Here is a 23,326-nt window from a genome sequence, read left to right as displayed (position 1 = left end):
GAAAACATAATTTATGTAAGAACTTACCTGATAAATTCATTTCTTTCATATTAGCAAGAGTCAATGAGCTAGTGATGTATGGGATATACATTCCTACCAGGAGGGGCAAAGTTTCCCAAACCTCAAAATGCCTATAAATACACCCCTCACCACACCCACAAATCAGTTTAACGCATAGCCAAGAAGTGGGGTGATAAGAAAAAAGTGTGAAAGCATAAAAAAATAAGGAATTGGAATAATTGTGGCTTATACAAAAAAATCATAACCACCACAAAAAAGGGTGGGCCTCATGGACTCTTGCTAATATGAAAGAAATTAATTTATCAGGTAAGTTCTTACATAAATTATGTTTTCTTTCATGTAATTAGCAAGAGTCCATGAGCTAGTGACGTATGGGATAATGAATACCCAAGATGTGGATCTTCCACGCAAGAGTCACTAGAGAGGGAGGGATAAAATAAAGACAGCCAATTCCGCTGAAAATAATCCACACCCAAAACAAAGTTTAAATCTTATAATGAAAAAAACTGAAATTATAAGCAGAAGAATCAAACTGAAACAGCTGCCTGAAGTACTTTTCTACCAAAAACTGCTTCAGAAGAAGAAAACGCATCAAAATGGTAGAATTTAGTAAAAGTATGCAAAGAAGACCAAGTTGCTGCTTTGCAAATCTGATCAACCGAAGCTTCATTCCTAAAAGCCCAGGAAGTAGAAACTGACCTAGTAGAATGAGCTGTAATCCTTTGAGGCGGAGTTTTACCCGACTCGACATAAGCATGATGAATCAAAGACTTTAACCAAGACGCCAAAGAAATGGCAGAGGCCTTCTGACCTTTCCTAGAACCGGAAAAGATAACAAATAGACTGGAAGTCTTTCGGAAATTTTTAGTAGCTTCAACATAATAATTCAAAGCTCTAACTACATCCAAAGAATGCAACAATCTTTTCTTAGAATTCTTAGGATTAGGACACAATGAAGGAACCACAATTTCTCTACTAATGTTGTTAGAATTCACAACCTTAGGAAAGAATTTAAAAGAAGTTCGCAACACCGCCTTATCCTGATGAAAAATCAGAAAAGGAGACTCACAAGAAAGAGCAGATAATTCAGAAACTCTTCTAGCAGAAGAGATGGCCAAAAGAAACAAAACTTTCCAAGAAAGTAATTTAATGTCCAGCGAATGCATAATGTTCAAACGGAGGAGCTTGAAGAGCCCCCAGAACCAAATTTAAACTCCAAGGTGGAGAAATTGACTTAATGACCGGTTTTATACGAACCAAAGCTTGTACAAAACAATGAATATCAGGAAGACTAGCAATCTTTCTGTGGAAAAGAACAGAAAGAGTAGAGATTTGTCCTTTCAAGGAACTTGCAGACAAACCTTTATCCAAACCATCCTGAAGAAACTGTACAATTCTAGGAATTCTAAAAGAATGCCAAGAAAAATTATGAGAAAAACACCAAGAAATGTAAATCTTCCAGACTCGATAATATATCTTCCTAGATACAGATTTACGAGCCTGTAACATAGTATTAATCACAGAGTCAGAGAAACCTCTATGACTGAGAATCAAGCGTTCAATCTCCATACCTTCAAATTTAAGGATTTGAGATCCTGATGGAAAAAAGGACCTTGCGATAGAAGGTCTGGTCTTAACGGTAGAGTCCATGGTTGGCAAGTGGCCATACGTACAAGCAAAGGGGGATCGCGTCCGATGCAGCAGTCATAAGACCTAGAATTTCCATGCATAAGGCTACCGAAGGGAATGATTGAGACTGAAGGTTTCGACAAGCTGAAACCAATTTTTGATGTCTCTTGTCTGTCAGAGACAGAGTCATGGACACTGAATCTATATGGAAACCTAAAAAGGTTACCCTTGTCTGAGGAATCGATGAACTTTTTGGTAAATTGATCCTCAAACCATGTTCTCGAAGAAACAATACAAGTCGATTCGTATGAGATTCTGCTAAATGTGAAGACTGAGCAAGTACCAAGATATCGTCCAAATAAGGAAATACCACAATACCCTGTTCTCTGATTACAGACAGAAGGGCACCGAGAACCTTTGTAAAAATCCTTGGAGCTGTTGCTAGGCAAAACGGCAGAGCCACAAACTGGTAATGCTTGTCTAGGAAAGAGAATCTCAGAAACTGATAGTGATCTGGATGAATCGGAATATGCAGATATGCATCCTGTAAATCTATTGTGGACATATAATGCCCTTGCTGAACAAAAGGCAGAATAGTCCTTATAGTTACCATCTTGAATGTTGGTATCCTTACATAATGATTCAATATTTTTAAATCCAGAACTGGTCTGAAGGAATTCTCCTTCTTTGGTACAATGAAGAGATTTGAGTAAAACCCCAGCCCCTGTTCTGGAACTGGCATAATTACTATAGCCAACTCTAGATCTGAAACACATTTCAGAAATGCTTGAGCCTTCACTGGATTTACTGGGACACGGGAAAGAAAAAATCTTCTTGCAGGAGGCCTTATCTTGAAGCCTATTCTGTACCCTTGTGAAACAATGTTCTGAATCCAAAGATTGTGAATCGAATTGATCCAAATTTCTTTGAAAAATCGTAATCTGCCCCCTACCAGCTGGGCTGGAATGAGGGCCTCACCTTCATGTTGACTTGGGAGCTGGCTTTGGCTTTCTAAAAGGCTTGGATTTATTCCAGACTGGAGATGGTTTCCAAACTGATACTGCTCCTGTAGGGGAAGGATCAGGCTTTTGTTTCTTATTTTGACGAAAGGAACGAAAACGATTAGGAGACCTAAATTTACCTTTAGATTATTTATAATGTGGTAAAAAAGTTCCTTTCCCCCCAGTAACAGTTGAAATAATAGAATCCAACTGTGAACCAAATAATTTATTACCCTGGAAAGAAAGGGAAAGCAAAGTTGACTTAGAAGACATATCCGCATTCTAAAATAGCTAGAGACATATACCTGACATCAACCCTAATGATATCAAAGATGGCATCACAAATAAAATTATTAGCATGTTGAAGATTAACAATGCTATGAGAATTATGATCTGTTACTTGTTGCGCTAAAGCTTCCAACCAAAAAGTTGAAGCTGCAGCAACATCCGCTAAAGATATAGCACGTCTAAGAAGATTACCTGAACATAAGTAAGCTTTTCTTAGAAAGGATTCAATTTTCCTATCTAAAGGATCCTTAAAGGAAGTACTATCTGGCGTAGGAATAGTAGTACGTTTAGCAAGAGTAGAGAGAGCCCCATCAACCTTAGGGATTTTGTCCCAAAACTCTAATCTGTCAGATGGCACAGGATATAATTGCTTAAAACGTTTAGAAGGAGTAAATGAATTACCCAAATTATTCCATTCCCTGGAAATTACTTCAGAAATAGCATCAGGGACAGGAAAACATCTGGAATAACTACAGGAGATTTAAAAACCTTATTTAAACGTTTAGATTTAGTATCAAGAGGACCAGATTCCTCTATTTCTAATGCAATTAAAACTTCTTTAAGTAAAGAACGAATAAATTCCATTTTGAATAAATATGAAGATTTATCAGCATCAACCTCTGAAACAGAATCCTCTGAACCAGAGGAATCATTATCAGAATCAGAATGATGATGTTCATTTAAAAATTCATCTGAAAAATGAGAAGTTTTAAAAGACCCTTTACGTTTACTAGAAGGAGGAATAACAGACATAGCCTTCTTAATGGATTTAGAAACAAAATCTCTTATGTTAACAGGAACACTCTGAGTATTAGATGTTGATGGAACAGCAACAGGTAATGTAACATTACTAAAGGAAATATTATCTGCATTAACAAGTTTGTCATGACATTCATTACAAACAGCTGGAGGAACAGATACCACAAGTTTACAGCAAATACACTTAACTTTGGTAGATCCAGCATCAGGCAGCAATTTTCCAGAAGTATCTTCTGATTCAGGGTCAATCTGAGACATCTTGCAATATGTAATACTAAAAACAACATATAAAGCAAAATTGATCAAATTCCTTAAATGACAGTTTCAGGAATGGGAAAAAATGCTAGTGAACAAGCTTCTAGCAACCAGAAGCAAATAAACAATGAGACTTAAATAATGTGGAGACAATGACGCCCATATTTTTTAGCGCCAAAAAAGACGCCCACATTATTTGGCGCCTAAATGCTTTTAGCGCCAAAAATGACGCCACATCCGGTAACGCCGACACTTTTGGCGCAAAAAAGTAAAAAATGACGCAACTTCCGGTGACAAGTATGACGCCGGAAATAACAAAGAAAATGTTTTTGCGCCAAAAAAGTCCGCGCCAAGAATGACGCAATAAAATGAAGCATTTTCAGCCACCGCGAGCCTAACAGCCCACAGGGAAAAAAGTCAAATTTTAAGGTAAGAAAAAATTGATTATTCAAATGCATTATCCTAAATAATGAAACTGACTGTCTGAAATAAGGAATATTGAACATCCTGAATCAAGGCAAATAAATGTTTAAACACAAATATTTAGAACTTTATATAAAAGTGCCCAACCATAGCTTAGAGTGTCACAGAAAATAAGACTTACTTACCCCAGGACACTCATCTACATGTAGTAGAAAGCCAAACCAGTACTGAAACGAGAATCAGTAGAGGTAATGGTATATATGAGTATATCGTCGATCTGAAAAGGGAGGTAAGAGATGAATCTCTACGACCGATAACGGAGAGCCTATGAAATAGACCCCGTAGAAGGAGATCATTGAATTCAAATAGGAAATACTCTCTTCACATCCCTCTGACATTCACTGCACGCTGAGAGGAAAACCGGGCTCCAACCTGCTGCGGAGCGCATATCAACGTAGAATCTAGCACGGACTTACTTCACCACCTCCACGGGAAAACTGATTTGTGGGTGTGGTGAGGGGTGTATTTATAGGCATTTTGAGGTTTGGGAAACTTTGCCCCTCCTGGTAGGAATGTATATCCCATACGTCACTAGCTCATGGACTCTTGCTAATTACATGAAAGAAATAATCTCCGTTTTAGTGATAGCTTTTACTGTTCATGGAGCATACAGAGCACTTTGTCCGTGGGCACCGCACGCACGCACACATTGAAACACTTACAGAGATGAGGCTTTTATTTTATCAGTGAGGACACAAATTTAGTAATCTCCTATACTATACAAACCACTGCTTTGTATTACCCACTGAAACAATGGTAGCTTTTTTCTTGGTATGTTGCAAAGATCCTTCTACTGAAAATGTACTCCTATGTATTTACACATCATGTTCCTAAGAAGGCCTCAACAAAGGTGTTATCAGCTTCTCTCCGTTCATTTCCTTCTGTCCCAGTGGTTGTGTATGTACAAGAGCCACTGACCTGCTCAGTGTAATTTATATTTGTAGCCTATTTTATATTTGAATCTTTTTTGTTTTTAATACGTACATTTGGGTATAATACATGATTCTCTGAGCAATGATCAGACCGCTGTGAAGCCCCATTAGTGATTGTGTCTCCTCTGCAGGTCATGCTACGCAGTATTCCCCTGCCAGCAGCTGGTGCTTGCCCTGGGCTGTGTCACTGGCCTCGTCATGTTTGCTTATTATCAGGATAATCCTTCACTGAACCCGAATGTAATGTCCTCTCCAGATCAGGTAAGATGCTGCCTTTCCTGTAACAAAAAAAATTGCTTCTCTAACCAAGAGAACCCATAATAGATGCACTGGAAGTTATAAAAGCTCAGCTGGCTGTCTGGTGCTTTAACCCAGAACTGTTTAATGTTTTTCTCTCAAAACTCCAATTATTAAAGGCCCACTACACACAATAGACTATCATTATCAATAACGATATTTCCTTCCATAAGGCAGGGAGGGTCAACAACTTCATTCCTTACTGTTGGGAAATACAACACCTGGCCACCAGAAGGAGGCAAAGACACCACAGCCAAAAGCATAAATATCCCTCCCACTTCCCCTATCCCCCCAGTCATTCTTTGCCTTTCGTCACTATAGGAAGTGGCAGAAGATTTGGATAGTCCTGTATGGGTATGTTCCCTTCAAATAATGACTGGAGTTTTAAGTAATCATGTTAACCTCTCAGTGAGAGTATTGATGTTAGTCTGTAGATGCTGGGGAATTTTTTTCTGCGAAACCATCCAGACTGTCGCTAACAGCTCCTGAGCAATCGGTGTTGAAGAGTTTCACTGCTTGCTGCTACACACAAGTCCATGTCAGAAGCGCTGCTGTAAGACTGTCACACTTGTGAGGCTGTGCCTGTTCCTCAGCATGGATCCTGGGGGGTTGTGAAAAAGCCCCTTTTAAAATATTTGTTCAGTGACTAAAATCAGTATCAGGCTTTTCCTTATAATCCATTTACCTTATTTAAAGAATGATACTTACACCAGTCTTATAAAAAAGGATACATTTATAAAATGACAAATCTATACATGAGTGGCTAGAGAAGCGTCTAATATACAAGGCTCTATTCCTCTAACCTATCTATACTATAGACTAATTCCTGTAGGTGCATGCAAAGAAAACTGAAGTCTGTCTCCATTACCTTTTGGTGTTTTGTCCTTCCTACCTGTCTGTTTTTTACACAGCATATTTAAAGCAACATAGCCCCATCTTAAAGATTGTCTTAACTAATCAAATGCTTAATTTATGTCCAGTTGATAAATCCCAGTAGAAGTAGCCATCTACCTGTAGGTGTCACCCTTGTCCAAGAAATGACATTTGACACTACTCCAAGGCATAAGCTGTTAGCCTCCTTTGATGTTGGACAATGCTGTTTATGGCCCTTTTATAAGAACATGGGCTATATATGTCCTTTGAAGTTCCAGGAATGATATGAAGTAATGGTACTGACCCTCTCAAGGACTTCATAAGCCTTTAGTTCTGTGATGAGACTGAACAGAACTTCCAAGTATGTTCTTATCACAGATATACTATCTGTTGTTTTCCAGTTTAGAACATATTTGCAAGATAGAAACTGGTTCCTTTGAAGCTCTGTTCAAAGAGATATCATCTCCAGTTAGTTTCACTTGTCCCAAGAAACTGGTTTAGATATTAAGTCTGAAATCAACAAGAAATTGTAATCCAAAATTATACTGATTACAAGGGTAAGACCGTTTTTTTAATATATACAATTTAAAACACTATACAGGGTCACAGTGTGGCTCCTTTATACCTTGATAGGATCAAGGGTTAATATCTCCTTCAGGGAGATCATTTGAACGGCTTGAGGATTTATATCTGCAAAATGTGAGGTTTTTGGGGGGCGTGTCCGAGCAGTATCCTGGATAGGACGCATTTTCTGTGAGCTCCAGAGGAATCTTTAATAATCCGCCGGTTATTATCCATAAACAGCAGGAATAGAATATACCATCTAAACACCCCACAGTACTGGTTATTGTGGCACTATATTTCCCTATTTCTTGCTGTTTCCATGATACTGGAGGTCCAGATCGGAGTTCAAGGGATCACCGGGTAGAGCCCGGTGATCAGTGCTGTCAGAGCAAGCTGGCTTACTGAGTCTCTACAACCTATAACACTGGACTGAGTGCTGACAAGCTAATTAGCAAGGTTCTACTTTGGCGGGACCTCTAAAAGGGTAAAGAAACAATTCATGGCGGGAGTAGACAATTTAGAGCTCTTGGAGGACATACCGGTAAAACTTGCATCCCTTATGCGCCGGCTCATAGAGTCTGCACCTTATGATTATCTAATACATAGAATACAAGAGATAGAGGAGGATACAGAGCAACAGACTGGGACAACTGCCTTTAAAGCAACGGAACTGACTACAAAACAGCATCCCATCCTAATAGATGCAGATGGCGACGAAAATCTATGAATCGTCCATCACAGGGAAACCGCCAGCGACCTGTCTAATGGGGATCATCGCCCTCTGCAGTCGCCTTCAAACAAGATGATCCCCTGCACATATACCCCATCTACCAAGCTTACAGACCGGGAGCCGCTATCTGGTGTTGGGAGCTCCTCGGGCGAATATCAGAATGACCTACAACGAACCGATAAATCGGCCCTCCTGCTCACCATGTTTTACAATGCAGGAACACCACCGCATCAAATGTCTCTACGGCTTAATCCGGGGAAAAACATCTGCGCCCCCACACTACAGACCGGGGTGGACATAAACCTACGGACATTGTTATGTTTTGCATCCTAAGCGTCTGGCGGGGACATAAAACAACCTGATGACAGACTGATAGCCACCGGACTATTTCTATGCTTATTTGGGAGACATCGTACCAACTACATGAATGCACGGCACGTCCCTTGTTATGTGGCGATGCTTGTATGGGCACACTGGTGTTTTGATACTGGCTGAGAACCATGCAGTACAGAACCGTCAGTTTGTTAAGTTACATAAGGTAGTAGCACTGCGTATAATTTTAGTTCAAAAGGCCTGTTGACTGTTTGTTGCTCCATGTTTTAGCGCTATCATATTGCGAGGATAATGTGTTGGGGGATGATTATACTTGCACATTTATGTAATATGTGGGTACCTTCAGCAGAGATCTTTATTGTAATTTAGGGAAACACAACTTGATCTTAAATTCATCACCCCCCCGGCAAAGGGGGCGTCTGAGCAGTATGAGGAGCTGGCCAACCTTGATGTATAATTGGCTGCGTTGCTGGCGACCAGGTTGTCATATGCCTTAGCATCAAACCTCTAGCTATATTTAAAGCTTTGACCTCTCTCCCTCACTTACACCTAGGGCCCCAGATTATAAACCTGCTTTCTATCTCAGGCATAAGCCTTTTGTAGTTGCCCCCATGATAATTTTCCTATGAGGCTCTGTTCGATACACCTCCAGTTAAGTTTGTATGTCATCAGCAGCCAATCACCCCCACTAATAATACACTCTATCGTTACGCTTCCTGTTGATATAAATAGGCAATTGTAGTTTTATTATTTAGCTAGTTTTTGTGTATGTTATGTTTGCACTTACTGATCCTTATGTTTCCTATATACTGTATATATTTGGCCAAAGAGTGGTCCATGATATGTCTAAATGGGATAAAAAAGAGGAAAATCACCTAAAGAACACCAGAATGTTTTCCATACCGCTGAATGCATAATTCTTGTTTCTCCTGTTAAGTGTAGTCAGTCCACGGGTCATCATTACTTGGGATATTAACTCCTCCCCAACAGGAAGTGCAAGAGGATCACCCAAGCAGAGCTGCTATATAGCTCCTCCCCTCTACGTCACACCCAGTCATTCTCTTGCACCCAACTAATAGATAGGATGTGTGAGAGGACTGTGGTGATTAAACTTAGTTTTTTTATATCTTCAATCAAAAGTTTGTTATTTTAAACGACACCGGAGTGTGTTGTTTCCTTCTCAGGCAGAATTTGAAGAAGAATCTACCTGAGTTTTTTTATATATGATCTTAGCGGACGTAACTAAGATCCGTTTGCTGTTCTCGGCCATTCTGAGGAGTAAGGTAACTTCAGATCAGGGGACAGCGGGCAGGTTCACCTGCAAAGAGGTATGTTGCAGTATATTATTTTCTAAGGAATGGAATTGACTTTGAAAATACTGCTAATACCGATATAATGTAAGTACAGCCTTAAATGCAGTAGTAGCAACTGGTATCAGGCTGACATGTATATATGTTAACACTTAAGTATTTCTGGGGAATGGCACTTCACTGGGAAAATACTGTATGCATATAACTTTTAGCCTAACTTGCAGTGGGAGCGACTAGCAGCAGGCTTTTTAATGACATTTCATATATTAGATTTTAAACGTTTACTGGCATGTTAAATCGTTTAATTATCTGAGGTACTTGGTGAAAATTGTTTTGGGCTTTATTTTCCACATGGCTGTCGTTGTTTTAAATTAAAACAGTTTACTGAGCTTCCCTCACTGTTGTAGTGTGAGTGGGAGGGGCCTATTTTGGCGCTTTTACTACGCATCAGAAATTCAGTCACAGTCTGTCTTTTTCTCCCTGCATGATCCAGGACGTCTCAACAGAGCTCAGGGGTCTTCAAAACTAGTTTTGAGGGAGGTAATCACTCACAGCAGACCTGTGAGACTGTGCTTGACTGTGATAAAAACGCTTATATTGTCAAATTGTTATACGTTTTTTTTGGTTTTTTTTCTGATATTAAGGGTTAATCATCCATTGCTAATGTGTGCAATCCTTTGCTAAATTTGGTTTATATAACTAATCCGGTTCATTGTTATTCAACTGTGACAGTTTTTGTGTGCTTCTTAAAGGCACAGTAACGTTTTTTACATATTGCTTGTAAATTTAGTTGAAAAGTATTTCCAAGCTTGCTAGTCTAATTGCTAGTTTGTTTAAACATGTCTGACACAGAGGAAACTCTTTGTGCAATATGTTCAAAAGCCGAGGTGGAGCCCAATAGAAATTTATGTACTAATTGCATTGATGCTACTTTAAATAAAAGTCAATCTGTACATGTTAAGCAACATTCACCAGACAACGAGAGGGAAGTTATGCCGACTAACTTGCCTCACGTGTCAGTACCTGCATCTCCCGCTCAGGAGGTGCGTGATATTGTAACGCCAAGTACATCAGGGCGGCCATTACAAATCACTTTACAAGACATGGCTAATGTTATGACTGAAGTTTTGTCTAAATTGCCAGAACTTAGAGGTAAACGAGATCACTCTGGGATGAGAACAGAGTATACTGATAATGCTAGGGCCATGTCTGATACTGCGTCACAATATGCAGAGCATGAGGACGGAGAGCTTCATTCTGCGGGTGACGGATCTGATCCAAATAAATTGGATTCAGACATTTCAAATTTTAAGTTTAAGCTGGAAAACCTCCGTGTGTTGCTAGGGGAGGTGTTAGCGGCTCTGAATGATTGTAACACAGTTGCAATCCCAGAGAAAATGTGTAGGTTGGATAAATATTTGGGGTACTGACGTTTTTCCTATACCTAAGAGACTTACTGAAATTATTACTAAGGAGTGGGACAGACCCGGTGTGCCTTTCTCACCCCCTCCTATATTCAGAAAAATGTTTCCAATAGACGCCACCACACGGGACTTATGGCAAACGGTCCCTAAGGTGGAGGGAGCAGTTTCTACTTTAGCTAAGCGTACCACTATCCCGGTGGAGGATAGCTGTGCTTTTTCAGATCCAATGGATAAAAAGTTAGAGGGTTACCTTAAGAAGATGTTTGTTCAACAAGGTTTTATATTACAACCCCTTGCATGCATTGCGCCTGTCACGGCTGCGGCAGCATTTTGGTTTGAGTCTCTGGAAGACACCCTTGACTCAGCGACATTAGATGAGATTTCACTTAAGCTTAAAACCCTTAAGCTAGCTAATTCATTTATTTCTGATGCCGTAGTACATTTAACTAAACTTACGGCTAAGAATTCCGGATTCGCCATTCAGGCACGCAGAGCGCTGTGGCTAAAATCCTGGTCAGCTGATGTAACTTCTAAATCGAAACTACTTAACATACCTTTCAAGGGGCAGACTTTATTCGGGCCCGGTTTGAAAGAAATTATCGCTGATATTACGGGAGGTAAAGGCCATGCCCTGCCTCAAGACAGAGCCAAACCCAGGGCTAGACAGTCTAATTTTCGTGCCTTTCGTAATTTCAAGGCAGGAGCAGCTTCAACTTCCTCTGCTCCAAAACAGGAAGGAGCTGTTGCTCGCTACAGACAAGGCTGGAAACCTAACCAGGCCTGGAACAAGGGCAAGCAGGCCAGAAAGCCTGCTGCTGCCCCTAAGACAGCATGAAGTGAGGGCCCCCGATCCGGTAACGGATCTAGTGGGGGGCAGACTCTCTCTCTTCGCCCAGGCTTGGGCAAGAGATGTCCAGGATCCCTGGGCGTTGGAGATCATATCTCAGGGATATCTTCTGGACTTCAAAGCTTCTCCTCCACAAGGGAGATTTCACCTTTCAAGGTTGTCAACAAACCAGATAAAGAAAGAGGCGTTTCTACGCTGTGTACAAGACCTTTTACTAATGGGAGTGATCCATCCAGTTCCGCGGTCGGAACACGGACAAGGGTTTTACTCAAACCTGTTTGTGGTTCCCAAAAAAGAGGGAACCTTCAGACCAATATTGGATTTAAAGATCCTAAACAAATTCCTAAGAGTTCCATCATTCAAGATGGAAACTATTCGGACAATCTTACCCATGATCCAAAGAGGTCAATACATGACCACAGTGGATTTAAAGGATGCTTACCTTCACATACCGATTCACAGAGAACATTACAGGTATCTAAGGTTTGCCTTCCTAGACAAACATTACCAGTTTGTAGCTCTTCCCTTCGGGTTGGCTACGGCTCCAAGAATCTTTACAAAGGTTCTGGGCTCTCTTCTGGCGGTACTAAGACCGCGAGGAATTTCGGTAGCTCCGTACCTAGACGACATTCTGATACAAGCGTCAAGCTTTCAAACTGCCAAGTCTCATACAGAGTTAGTACTGGCATTTCTGAGATCACATGGGTGGAAAGTAAACGAGGAGAAGAGTTCTCTCTTACCACTCACAAGAGTTCCCTTCTTGGGGACTCTTATAGATTCTGTAGAAATGAAAATTTACCTGACAGAGGACAGGTTAACAAAGCTTCTAAATGCTTGCCGTGCCCTTCATTCCATTCAACACCCGTCAGTGGCTCAATGCATGGAGGTAATCGGCTTAATGGTAGCGGCAATGGACATAGTTCCTTTTGCACGCCTGCACCTCAGACCGCTGCAATTGTGCATGCTAAGTCAGTGGAATGGGGATTACTCAGATTTGTCCCCTACGCTGAATCTGGATCAGGAGACCAGAGATTCTCTTCTATGGTGGCTTTCTCGGCCACATCTGTCCAGGGGGATGCCCTTCAGCAGGCCAGACTGGACAATTGTAACTACAGACGCCAGCCTTCTAGGTTGGGGCGCTGTCTGGAATTCCCTGAAGGCTCAGGGATCATGGACTCAAGAGGAGAGTCTCCTTCCGATAAACATTCTGGAATTGAGAGCAGTTCTCAATGCCCTACTGGCTTGGCCTCAGTTAGCAACTCTGAGGTTTATCAGGTTTCAGTCGGACAACATCACGACTGTGGCTTACATCAACCATCAGGGAGGGACAAGAAGTTCCCTAGCGATGATGGAAGTATCAAAGATAATTCGCTGGGCAGAGTCTCACTCTTGCCACCTGTCAGCGATCCACATTCCAGGAGTGGACAACTGGGAGGCGGATTTCCTAAGTCGCCAGACTTTTCATCCGGGGGGAGTGGGAACTTCATCCGGAGGTCTTTGCCCAAATACTTTGACGTTGGGGCAAACCAGAACTGGATCTCATGGCGTCTCGCCGGAACGCCAAGCTTCCTCGTTATGGGTCCAGGTCCAGGGACCAGGGAGCAGTCCTGATAGATGCCTTGACAGCACCTTGGACCTTCAGGATGGCTTATGTGTTTCCACCCTTCCCGATGCTTCCTCGTTTGATTGCAAGGATCAAACAGGAGAAAGCATCAGTGATTCTAATAGCGCCTGCGTGGCCACGCAGGACCTGGTATGCAGATCTAGTGGACATGTCATCTTGTCCACCTTGGTCTCTGCCTCTGAGACAGGACCTTCTAATTCAGGGTCCTTTCAAACATCAAAACCTAATTTCTCTGAGGCTGACTGCATGGAAATTGAACGCTTAATTTTATCAAAGCGTGGATTTTCAGAGCCAGTAATTAATACCTTAATACAGGCTAGGAAACCTGTTACCAGGAAAATTTACCATAAGATATGGCGTAAATACTTACACTGGTGCGAATCCAAGGGTTACTCATGGAGTAAGGTTAGGATTCCTAGGATATTGTCTTTTCTACAAGAAGGTTTAGAAAAGGGTTTATCTGCTAGTTCGTTAAAGGGACAGATCTCAGCTCTGTCCATCCTTTTACACAAGCGTCTGTCAGAAGTTCCAGACGTTCAGGCTTTTTGTCAGGCTTTGGCCAGGATTAAGCCTGTGTTTAAATCTGTTGCTCCGCCGTGGAGCTTAAACTTAGTTCTTAACGTTTTACAGGGTGTTCCGTTTGAACCCCTTCACTCCATTGATATCAAGCTGTTATCTTGGAAAGTTCTGTTTTTAATGGCTATTTCCTCGGCTCGTAGAGTCTCTGAATTATCAGCCTTACATTGTGATTCTCCGTATCTGATTTTTCATTCAGATAAGGTAGTTCTGCGTACTAAACCTGGGTTCTTACCTAAGGTAGTCACTAACAAGAATATCAATCAAGAGATTGTTGTTCCATCATTGTGTCCTAACCCTTCTTCAAAGAAGGAACGACTTCTGCACAATCTAGATGTAGTCCGTGCCCTGAAATTTTATTTACAGGCAACGAAAGATTTCCGACAAACTTCTTCCCTGTTTGTCGTTTATTCTGGACAGAGGAGAGGTCAAAAAGCATCTGCTACCTCTCTATCCTTTTGGCTTCGTAGCATAATACGTTTAGCCTATGAGACTGCTGGACAGCAACCTCCTGAAAGGATTACAGCTCATTCTACTAGAGCTGTGGCTTCCACTTGGGCCTTTAAGAACGAGGCCTCAGTTGAACAGATTTGCAAGGCTACAACTTGGTCTTCTCTTCATACTTTTTCCAAATTTTACAAATTTGACAATTTTGCTTCTTCGGAAGGCTGTTTTTCGGAGAAAGGTTCTTCAGGCAGTGGTTCCTTCCGTATAGAGATCCTGCCTGTCCCTCCCGTCATCCGTGTACTTAGCTTTGGTATCCCATAAGTAATGATGACCCGTGGACTGACTACACTTAACAGGAGAAAACATAATTTATGCTTACCTGATAAATTCCTTTCTCCTGTAGTGTAGTCAGTCCACGGCCCGCCCTGTTTTTTAAGGCAGGTCTAAATTTTTTAATTATACTCCAGTCACCACTGCACCCTATAGTTTCTCCTTTCTCGTTTGGTTCCTGGTCGAATGACTGGGTGTGACGTAGAGGGGAGGAGCTATATAGCAGCTCTGCTTGGGTGATCCTCTTGCACTTCCTGTTGGGGAGGAGTTAATATCCCATAAGTAATGATGACCCGTGAACTGACTACACTACAGGAGAAAGGAATTTATCAGGTAAGCATAAATTATGTTTTTTATTTACTTATCTTATTTATATCTGTATTTTTTCTATTTCCTGGTGCTTCAAACCACTGTAATACGTAACTCCTCAATTGCAGTTTTATTATTTAGCTAGTTTTTGTGTATATTATGTTTGTACTTACTGATCCCTACATGTTTCCTATATACTGTATATATGGACCCAAGAGCGGTCCATAATATGTCTAAAAGGGACTAAAAAGAGGAAAATCACCTACAGAACACCAGAATGTTTTCCATACCGCTGTATGCATAATTCTTGTTCTTATTTACTTATTTTCTTATATCTGTATTTTTTATATACCCTGGTGCTTCAAACCACTGTAATATGCAACTCCTCAATAAAAATGTTTAAAAAAAAAAAAAAAAAGTGAGGTTTTTTAGGCTCATAGGCTGTGTGTTTTTTGGCTTTGAACAAACCGGTTTCACTTTCATTTTTGCAGTGCTGTGCAGCTCATTATAGCTTGGCACCCTTTTTCATTGCAGGGGAAGTCCTGTCTTATGCATCACATGACCGGGTGCTGTCTTTCTTTTCCTAAGATCCTGCTGCAGACCTCACTCCTAAGGAGAGCGTTTTCACTGTTAGCTGTCTGGGTCTAGGAGGTGGTGACTGCCCCAGCCATTGGGAGTATTAAGGGGCCGTTTTGTTTTAATAAAAGCATCTTTTTGCTTGTCCTTCTGGGGGTATATATAAAGCTATGGAGGACTCTGATACTACATTAGAAGGTTCCGCTCCTTCTGTACTGATTAATAATTCCTGTTTATATTGTGAGCATTTGGTTTTACTTACCTGTTTTACCTGTTTTAATATATGCTCTTGATAAAGACGTGTAATACGTTGAAACGCGTTGAGCAAATAAAATACTTTTATCCTTTGTTGAAAGATTGTCAAGATCTTGTTTTGCTGTGCCGGGCCGGAATCTCCTTATTTATGGAGTAAGTTATTACATTTTTTCCATTATATACTGGATACTTTTGTCACTTGGGCTTTCATTCATTTACAGTCCAAAACTTTGGATACCCTTGAAAAATCAATATTTGACACCAGGACCCTGTGGACTTTTTGCCATCTGATGTCATATTTCTTTCCAGCTTTACAGATTCATCTTATGGAGTGAGTATACTGCACCCATATTAATTGGCTTTTATATACGCTCCAAGCCTTTTTTTTCTCTCCATTTATTAGACAAAATCATGTAATAGACCTGCGCCATCTATTACCATTATCTATTATATTGTGAGGAGGCTGTGGTTTGCCCACCTGCTCAATTTTGTTCCATTTGCCTAAACACTGTTCTAAAGTCTAAGAAGGGAGACTAGTCTGCTAATACTCGTAGCGCTATTAGCCCTTCCGAGCCGTCTACTTCTCAGGAATCTGGGTCCAGAGAAATTATTACCCTTTTTCTTCTTAAAAGGGAAGAGTCCACAGCTGCATTCATTACTTTTAAGAATTAAGAACCTGGCCACCAAGAGGAGTCACACCCCAGCCAAAGGCTTAAATACCTCCACCACTTCCCTCATCCCTATCTCAGAAGTTTGAGATAGTCTCTTATGGAGGGTAGTACTCTTCGCTATGGAACTGTAGTTTTACGTAATCCTATTAGCCTCTCATTGAGAGCATGGGTGAAAGTTAGTCAGGAGATGCAGGGGGAGTTCTCCTGCAAAACCATCCCAACTCATATTAACAGTTCATTGGTAATCAGCGTTGACGAGTTTCACTGCCTACCGTTCTTCACTCAAGTCCGTGTCAGAAGCGAGGCTACTATCTGTCACAATTGAAGGGGCGTGTTCCTGTTTCACTGCATAGATTCCGGTAAGATTGTTGCATTTTTTCCGATATGTGAATGTACTGTTAACGAATCAAGATAGGGTCTCAGTGGGACTCCTTTTATCTTAATAAGGAATCTTGGGTTAATATCTCCTGAGGAGAGTTATTGAACAGGAGGGGACTTTTTAATCATGTTTGTTGTGTTATCTGCAATGTGTAGCTTCACTTAGGCTCACAGCCTAAAGGGACATAACGGCCTTCTTTCATGACACGATGACTGGCAAGGCGCCCCTCGTGACGGGTGCGGTTTCCATTGTTTGTTTTTCCCTTCCGTATGCTGACTGTGTGCGACCGAGAGTGTCTAGCTTGTGGGTTGTCTGGTTCACAGGAGGTGGTGAGTGCCCCAGCCATTGGGGCTGTCAAGGTGTGCCAGTTAGTTTTTTTTTTTTTGTAATTCTAAGATTATGGAGGATTCTGCGACACGGATGCCTCCGACACAGAGGAAGTGTCTTGTGATGAATATGAAATGGCCCGGGTAATTAATGCCCATCAGTTATGTCCCGGGTGCTGTTCTAGAGTACCTTCACTCCTTCTCCGGAGAGTGGCTTGTTTTCGCTGGAGATTACGGCATGGTTCCGCATGGCCATTTCTATGGCGCTGTCCTATTTATATCTTTCAAGTTTTGCTTCAATATTGTCCATGCTCAGTTAACCTAGGTCCATCGAGCGTGGCATCGCCTGATTCGGTTCGACCTTCTTGGGAAACGTTGGCCCCAGAGGCTTCAGGGGCCCCAATCTCAGAGCCGAGGTCTCCAGTAGATCCAGCGAGGGATGATTTTGCCTTCCGCTATAGGCTGACTCGCCTTCGGTTCTTTTAAGACATTTGGCATTGTTAGAGGATCCTAGTCCAGGTGGGCAGAGGGATCCAAGGCCTTAGAAGCTGGATGGCAAAATGGATATGACGTTAGGGGATAAAGCCAATCTCCTTACCGTCTTCATTTTTGTTTTCTGTTCCATTTCTGAGCTTGTGTCAATGAGGCCTCTATGGCTGGCCCGGTTGTCGTTTTCATTTTCCTTGGTCATTCACCCGATGGGTGCTGCCCTTCATTTTATTTGTGATCCAGATGGATGTGTTTAATTTGACTTTTCTTAAGCTCAGATCTGTTAGTTTTCATTTGTATAAATGTTCTTTTACTGGAATCAATACTTGCAACTAGTGGTCGCGTTGTGCAATTGTTGAATATTAGAGGTTTTGTTTTCTAGTTCATTTATCGCTCCTTCGAGATGAATTTTCTTGGACCTTTAACAGTTCCAGAGTGCTCTTATACCAGGCTGGTACTGGTCGGGTGCTTTTGCTGCTGTTACCAGGGTTCATGTCACCTTCTGGTGCTGAGAATGCCTCTTGGCCTATTCTATGGACTCCAGGCTCAGATCCTACTGAAGTTGAGGCCTGAGGTTTATATACAACTTCTCTGTACGGAGGGTTAGGCATACCAATCTAAGGTTGGTCAGTTCAGACTACTCACCTAGGCTATGACGAATTCTAGGTTCTTCAGGTCCCTCTTCTTGCGATGGTGAAGTACCATCCTTCCCCACTTTTGGAGGGATAGTCTGGTCGAGTATGCGGGCGTGTTCATCTCCTCTGTTCGAGTTCTGAAGAGGTGGTGTGCAGGGGTTCCCTACCTTCTGTGGGCGCTCCGTCTCTGGCGTTTGCCTGCTCAAGGTAAATTTCCTTGATTAATGGCTTCTTAAAGCTCTCTGTCGTCTATTTCATTCGGAGGCCCTTGGTCGGACTACGGTCTTGACTTTCGGGTGTATTGCACCACGGCCTGTGGCATAGTGTATATTCTATATACCTGGGATCTGAGAGACTAGGAGTCAATTCCTGGTTCTTCCATATTATCCTCGATGTTACGATAACTTTGGCTTTTTAGTAGCAGTATCGTGGTTGGGTGCGGAGGGCCGCCTTTCGAGGGTCAGGCAGTTGTCCATTTTTCCTCTATACTCCACTCGGGGTTTTGGGGGCGGTGCCTTACGTTAATTCTCTAAGATGGCGAGCGAGGCCTTGGGGTATAATTTGCCTTTAGGGATTGATGCTACCCTGCCAGTGTGTGTATCACGTGTTGTCACTTGCATATGAGATTTCTTGCAATCCATTTGCACTGGGTGCTGATCTCAGACGGAGCAGGAGTCCATTGTGGTTCTTGGGTTTGAGGCTATCTAGATTGCCAGGTCTACGGACTTTAGAGGTACGCTCCTCCTTGAAGGAGACAGCTTAGGGTTCTGTCAGAGATTTGATCTTGTGATCTGTCGTTGTCAAGGACCCGAACCCTGGCCCATGTGTCTCCATGGATTGGTGTGGACGATTTGGTTCACGCTTGAAGTTTGTGGTCCCGCGGGCCCCTTTCGCAGGGGCTGGGACTCTGTGAGAGATGTCTACTGACAGGTTTAGACTTTGGTCTTTCTGACGGGCTCCTACTTCTACGTCAGATGATTTTTTTATTGAGGTTGTTATAAACATATACAGTGTATGTAGAATTGCCAAAACTTTAGTACAAACGTTGGGATATAATTCACAGTATTAAAACATTGTACAGTCAGGTAAATACAAATTCAAAATGAAATGGGCAGAGATAGCTGTAACCTAATTTTTATAATTATATAGACCTCCTCTGAAATTAGTAGGCCACTCTTGGACCGTGGCAAAATATAAATACTCAATGGAGGTAAGTTGAGTCTATTGCCGCTTTTGGGCTTCGTAGAGTATAAAACATTAAATAAATATATCAACAACAAATGATGAAATAAGTTTTCAACCATCATGGGTAACATTTCGTTCTTCTGTGAGCAAACACATGCATACAATTAATACCAAAATAATAGAAGTGGTATAATAGATCTTTTATGAATCTGTCTACTTCATTTCACTACAGAAAATGTGTTGTGCACACTTCAAAGTGTATCTATAACTATTGTTGAGATCACTGAAAAGAAGTATTGTTGATGAATGAAGGTGGTTGTCATGTAAAGAGAAGATAAATGTTTCTATAGGATTAATTTTCCTTTGCATACGAAGTAAGCTCAATGGTGTCGGGGGGATAAGGGGTGATGGGGGGCGGAGCCATCAGAAACTCAAAGGGGTGAGGCTGGGAGCAAAAATAAAGAAATATAAGTTTAAGGCCTGGTTGGTATAGAAATATATCACAACTGGACCCATACGGTAAAGGGGTATATGTTGTATCTCCCATCGGGTTGCTGTCACCACTGGACGAAGACGAGTAAGGGATAGTGGATATGACCCGCTCATTCACGTAGAGCAGGAAAGGGTGAGGGGAGATACCTTCTTTTTTTTCCCCCCTTTGCCTGTGCTTATCCGGTAAGCAATATTGGGGGGGGGGGGTAATAGTCGGCGGATACATATTATGGGAGCTTACATAGCCAAATAAACCAGAAACCAGGTGATATTATACTAACTAGGAACCTATTGTGAAAATTGGGTTGCGCTATGGGTAAATTAAGGACTCGCAACATCTCTGAATATCATATTAAGGATCTGTCAAAGTCGCATCTAAATCAAGATAAATGGAAGCTAACAGGGCTCAAAAACTATTTCCTGATGTTGGTATGGAGAGAGGCATATCTGAATTCTATGGTATACCATTAAATAAGTAAATGTAACCCAAGTTTAATATGAGCCAGCTTACCCTATATATCTTGAAAAAAGGTACTATCATCAGCAAATACAACTAATATGAGGTAGGAGAATAAAATATACCATGTAGCCTTATTATATTCTATGAGCTTTATGTAACTGTCAAAGGGTAATAGGTCCTGGGATATTGGTAAGGTGAGAGTAAAAATAATCACTGACAGAGATCTGCCGCCCCGGCCGCAGGTAGCACATCCTCAGTCTTGCCTAACATCTATATAAACTTATACCATCATATCTATTGTATGGACCTGTATGCACACATGGTAGTGGGAGATTTAGTTAAGATCTTGTTTGTGATCTATATGCAAGAAGCTTTAACGTTAGAGGTATCTAACTAGAGTAAATGTCTGAGCCAGTAAACTACGGCAAGGAGGCATAAATGAGTGTCCCTTCCATGAGGTTTGTGAGTACTATGTGCTTAAATAAAATGTGCCCGTATATACAATATATAAGAAGCATCTGCTACATGAAGAGACACTCTTGTACTAAACTATCATATGGGACAAACATTGAAAATAAATACCATGCTGAATAAAAAATATAGGTAAACACTGTTCTTTAGCCTCCCGTACTAGTATTTGTGTGCCCACCTGCAGCCATTTAAAACCAAACTCTTTTTGTGTGCATTGAGCTCTTCTGTCTCAAATAATGTGGGTATATAGATATCAGATCTGTGAAGTCTGCCTTGTGAACCACTGTTTTCTAAGAGCTAAGCAAGCTAGGCATTGTGTAGAATAGCCGTTTCAGCCAACTTCACATAAACAGAAACATATAGACTAGACCTAGGTGCCAGCAGAGATTTAGAAGTCAAACTATGCGTGTCATTGTTACCCCTGTCCTGGTTTCATATTAAGTATAGAGCATAATCTGTCCTCATGTATATCGTAGCCTCATTACATATAGCGAGCAGCTGTACATAACTAAAAACGGCAATAATACTAGATAACATATAACCACAAATCAGTCATTCTAACACTACACTGTAAATAGGTGTGAATACATATATGCATATGTGAACAGTAAGCCAATACAAATAGCTTGTGAATCCAGCTGATGGCCTTCATAATGGTAAAACAAGATAAATAACCAATATGTACCCTAGATCTTCTTGGGTGTATTAAACTTAGAGGGAGAGTCCTGGGGTTGTAAGGTTCAGAAATATAAGTTCATGATTCTAACCAACTCCACGCCTGGGCCAAGCTCAGTGTGAATCCGATAGTATAGCTCTTATACTTGTGGCATTGAAACAGATGGGAGTCCCTCCAAGGAGTCCTACCCGTATTTGTCCCCGGAGGCTGGTCATTAAACCCCTCAACCTCATGTGGAAATGCCTCAATTAGGGGAGCAGGTGTGACACATAGTATTCTTCTCTAGCTGAGACCTAGTCATCTAGTGACTTGGGAGTAAACCCAGCTGTCTATTGCTGTTTGTAGTTTCCCTGGGACCATCACATAATTGGGGCCGTCCTTCTCACACACTGGAGATGTAGCTGGTCGGTATGTGAGGGCAAGAAGTAGTTTGTCTCCCTGGGCGTAGCCTTGTAGGACAACCATGGGTTGTTCTAGCGGTTGATTGGGAAAATTTCTTGGATTTTCCTGGTCTCTGGTTCCCTTTTGGGGGGCTGATGCGGTTCTTGTGTTGGCCAGGTACATTCTTGGGAGTCGTGTCCCGTGGGCAGACGTCTCATGGGTGGTTGGACCTGACGGACTCTAGGTCTGAGTGGTCTCTGGTTTGGCTTACGGTTGGTGTAACTAATGTGCAGTTACCTTGGCCGAGTTTTTCTGCCATGTCGCTTGTACTTAAAATATTGGGGTGTTGAATAATTCAGGCTGTGGTGCCTTTTCGAAGGGGCCGCCTTTTGCACCCCTCCACCCCCCCGTTTTTTGCATTCATTGTCCTCTAGCTTTGGTATTTTCCCAAAAGTAATGAATGCAGCTGTGGACTCTTCCTTTATGAAGAACATAAATTATGCTTACCTGATAATTTCATTTTCTTCTGAAGGGAAGAAGCCACAGCTCCCGGCCGTGTTTTTATCTTTGAAGCGGCTGTAATTTTTGTTCTTCTGGCATTTTTTCACCCTGATATTTCTCCTATTGTTCCTTGTTCCCTTGGGAGAATGACTGGGGGATGAGGGAAGTGGGGGAGGTATTTAAGCCTTTGGCTGGGGTGTCTGGCTCCTCCTGGGGGCCAGGTTCTTAATTCCCAAAAGTAATGAATGCAGTTGTGGACTCATCTTTTTTTTTTTTTTTTTTTTTTTTTTTTTTTTTTGCTATTGCCTCTGCGCACAGAGTTTTTGAGATTTCTGCTTTGCAATGTGACCCTCCTTATCTCTTTTTTCATGCTGATAAGGCGATTTTAGGAACTAAACTAGTGTTCCTCCCTAATGTGGTGTCGAATCGTAACATTAATCAAGAAATTGTTGTTCCTTCCTTGTGTCCTAATCCTTCTTCAGCGAAGGAATGTTTGCTTCACAGTCTAGATGTGGTTCGTGCCTTGAAGTTCTATCTTAAGACTACTCAGGAATTCAGACAATCTTTGTCTGTTTGTCATCTATACTGGGAAGCAAAAGGGGCAGAAGGCTACTACGACTTCTCTATCTTTCTGGTTGAGGAGTGTCATCCACTTAGCTTATGAGACAGCGGGACGACAGCCTCCTGAGAGGATAACAGCTCATTCCACTATAGCAGTGGCTTCCTCTTGGGCTTTTAAGAATGAAGCCTCAATGAATCAGATTTTTAAGGCAGCTACCTAGTACTCCTTACACTTT

General features: G+C 41.6%; 1 protein-coding gene across 1 annotated transcript in view; it reads left to right on the top strand.

The window, feature by feature from the left end:
- LOC128656839 (sodium-dependent multivitamin transporter) overlaps nucleotides 1–23,326 on the top strand; it is a 339,096-nt gene that overhangs the window by 182,469 nt on the left and 133,301 nt on the right. Inside the window, exon 8 of the mRNA XM_053711005.1 lies at nucleotides 5,500–5,629. Coding sequence (XP_053566980.1) covers nucleotides 5,500–5,629 — 130 coding nt within the window. The remainder of the gene's footprint in view (nucleotides 1–5,499; nucleotides 5,630–23,326) is intronic.

This window comes from Bombina bombina, chromosome 4 (genome assembly GCF_027579735.1).
Source record: "Bombina bombina isolate aBomBom1 chromosome 4, aBomBom1.pri, whole genome shotgun sequence".
Classification (NCBI taxonomy): Eukaryota; Metazoa; Chordata; class Amphibia; order Anura; family Bombinatoridae; genus Bombina; species Bombina bombina.
Note: the sequence above shows the minus strand (reverse complement) of the source record. Positions and strands in the feature narration are given on the sequence as shown.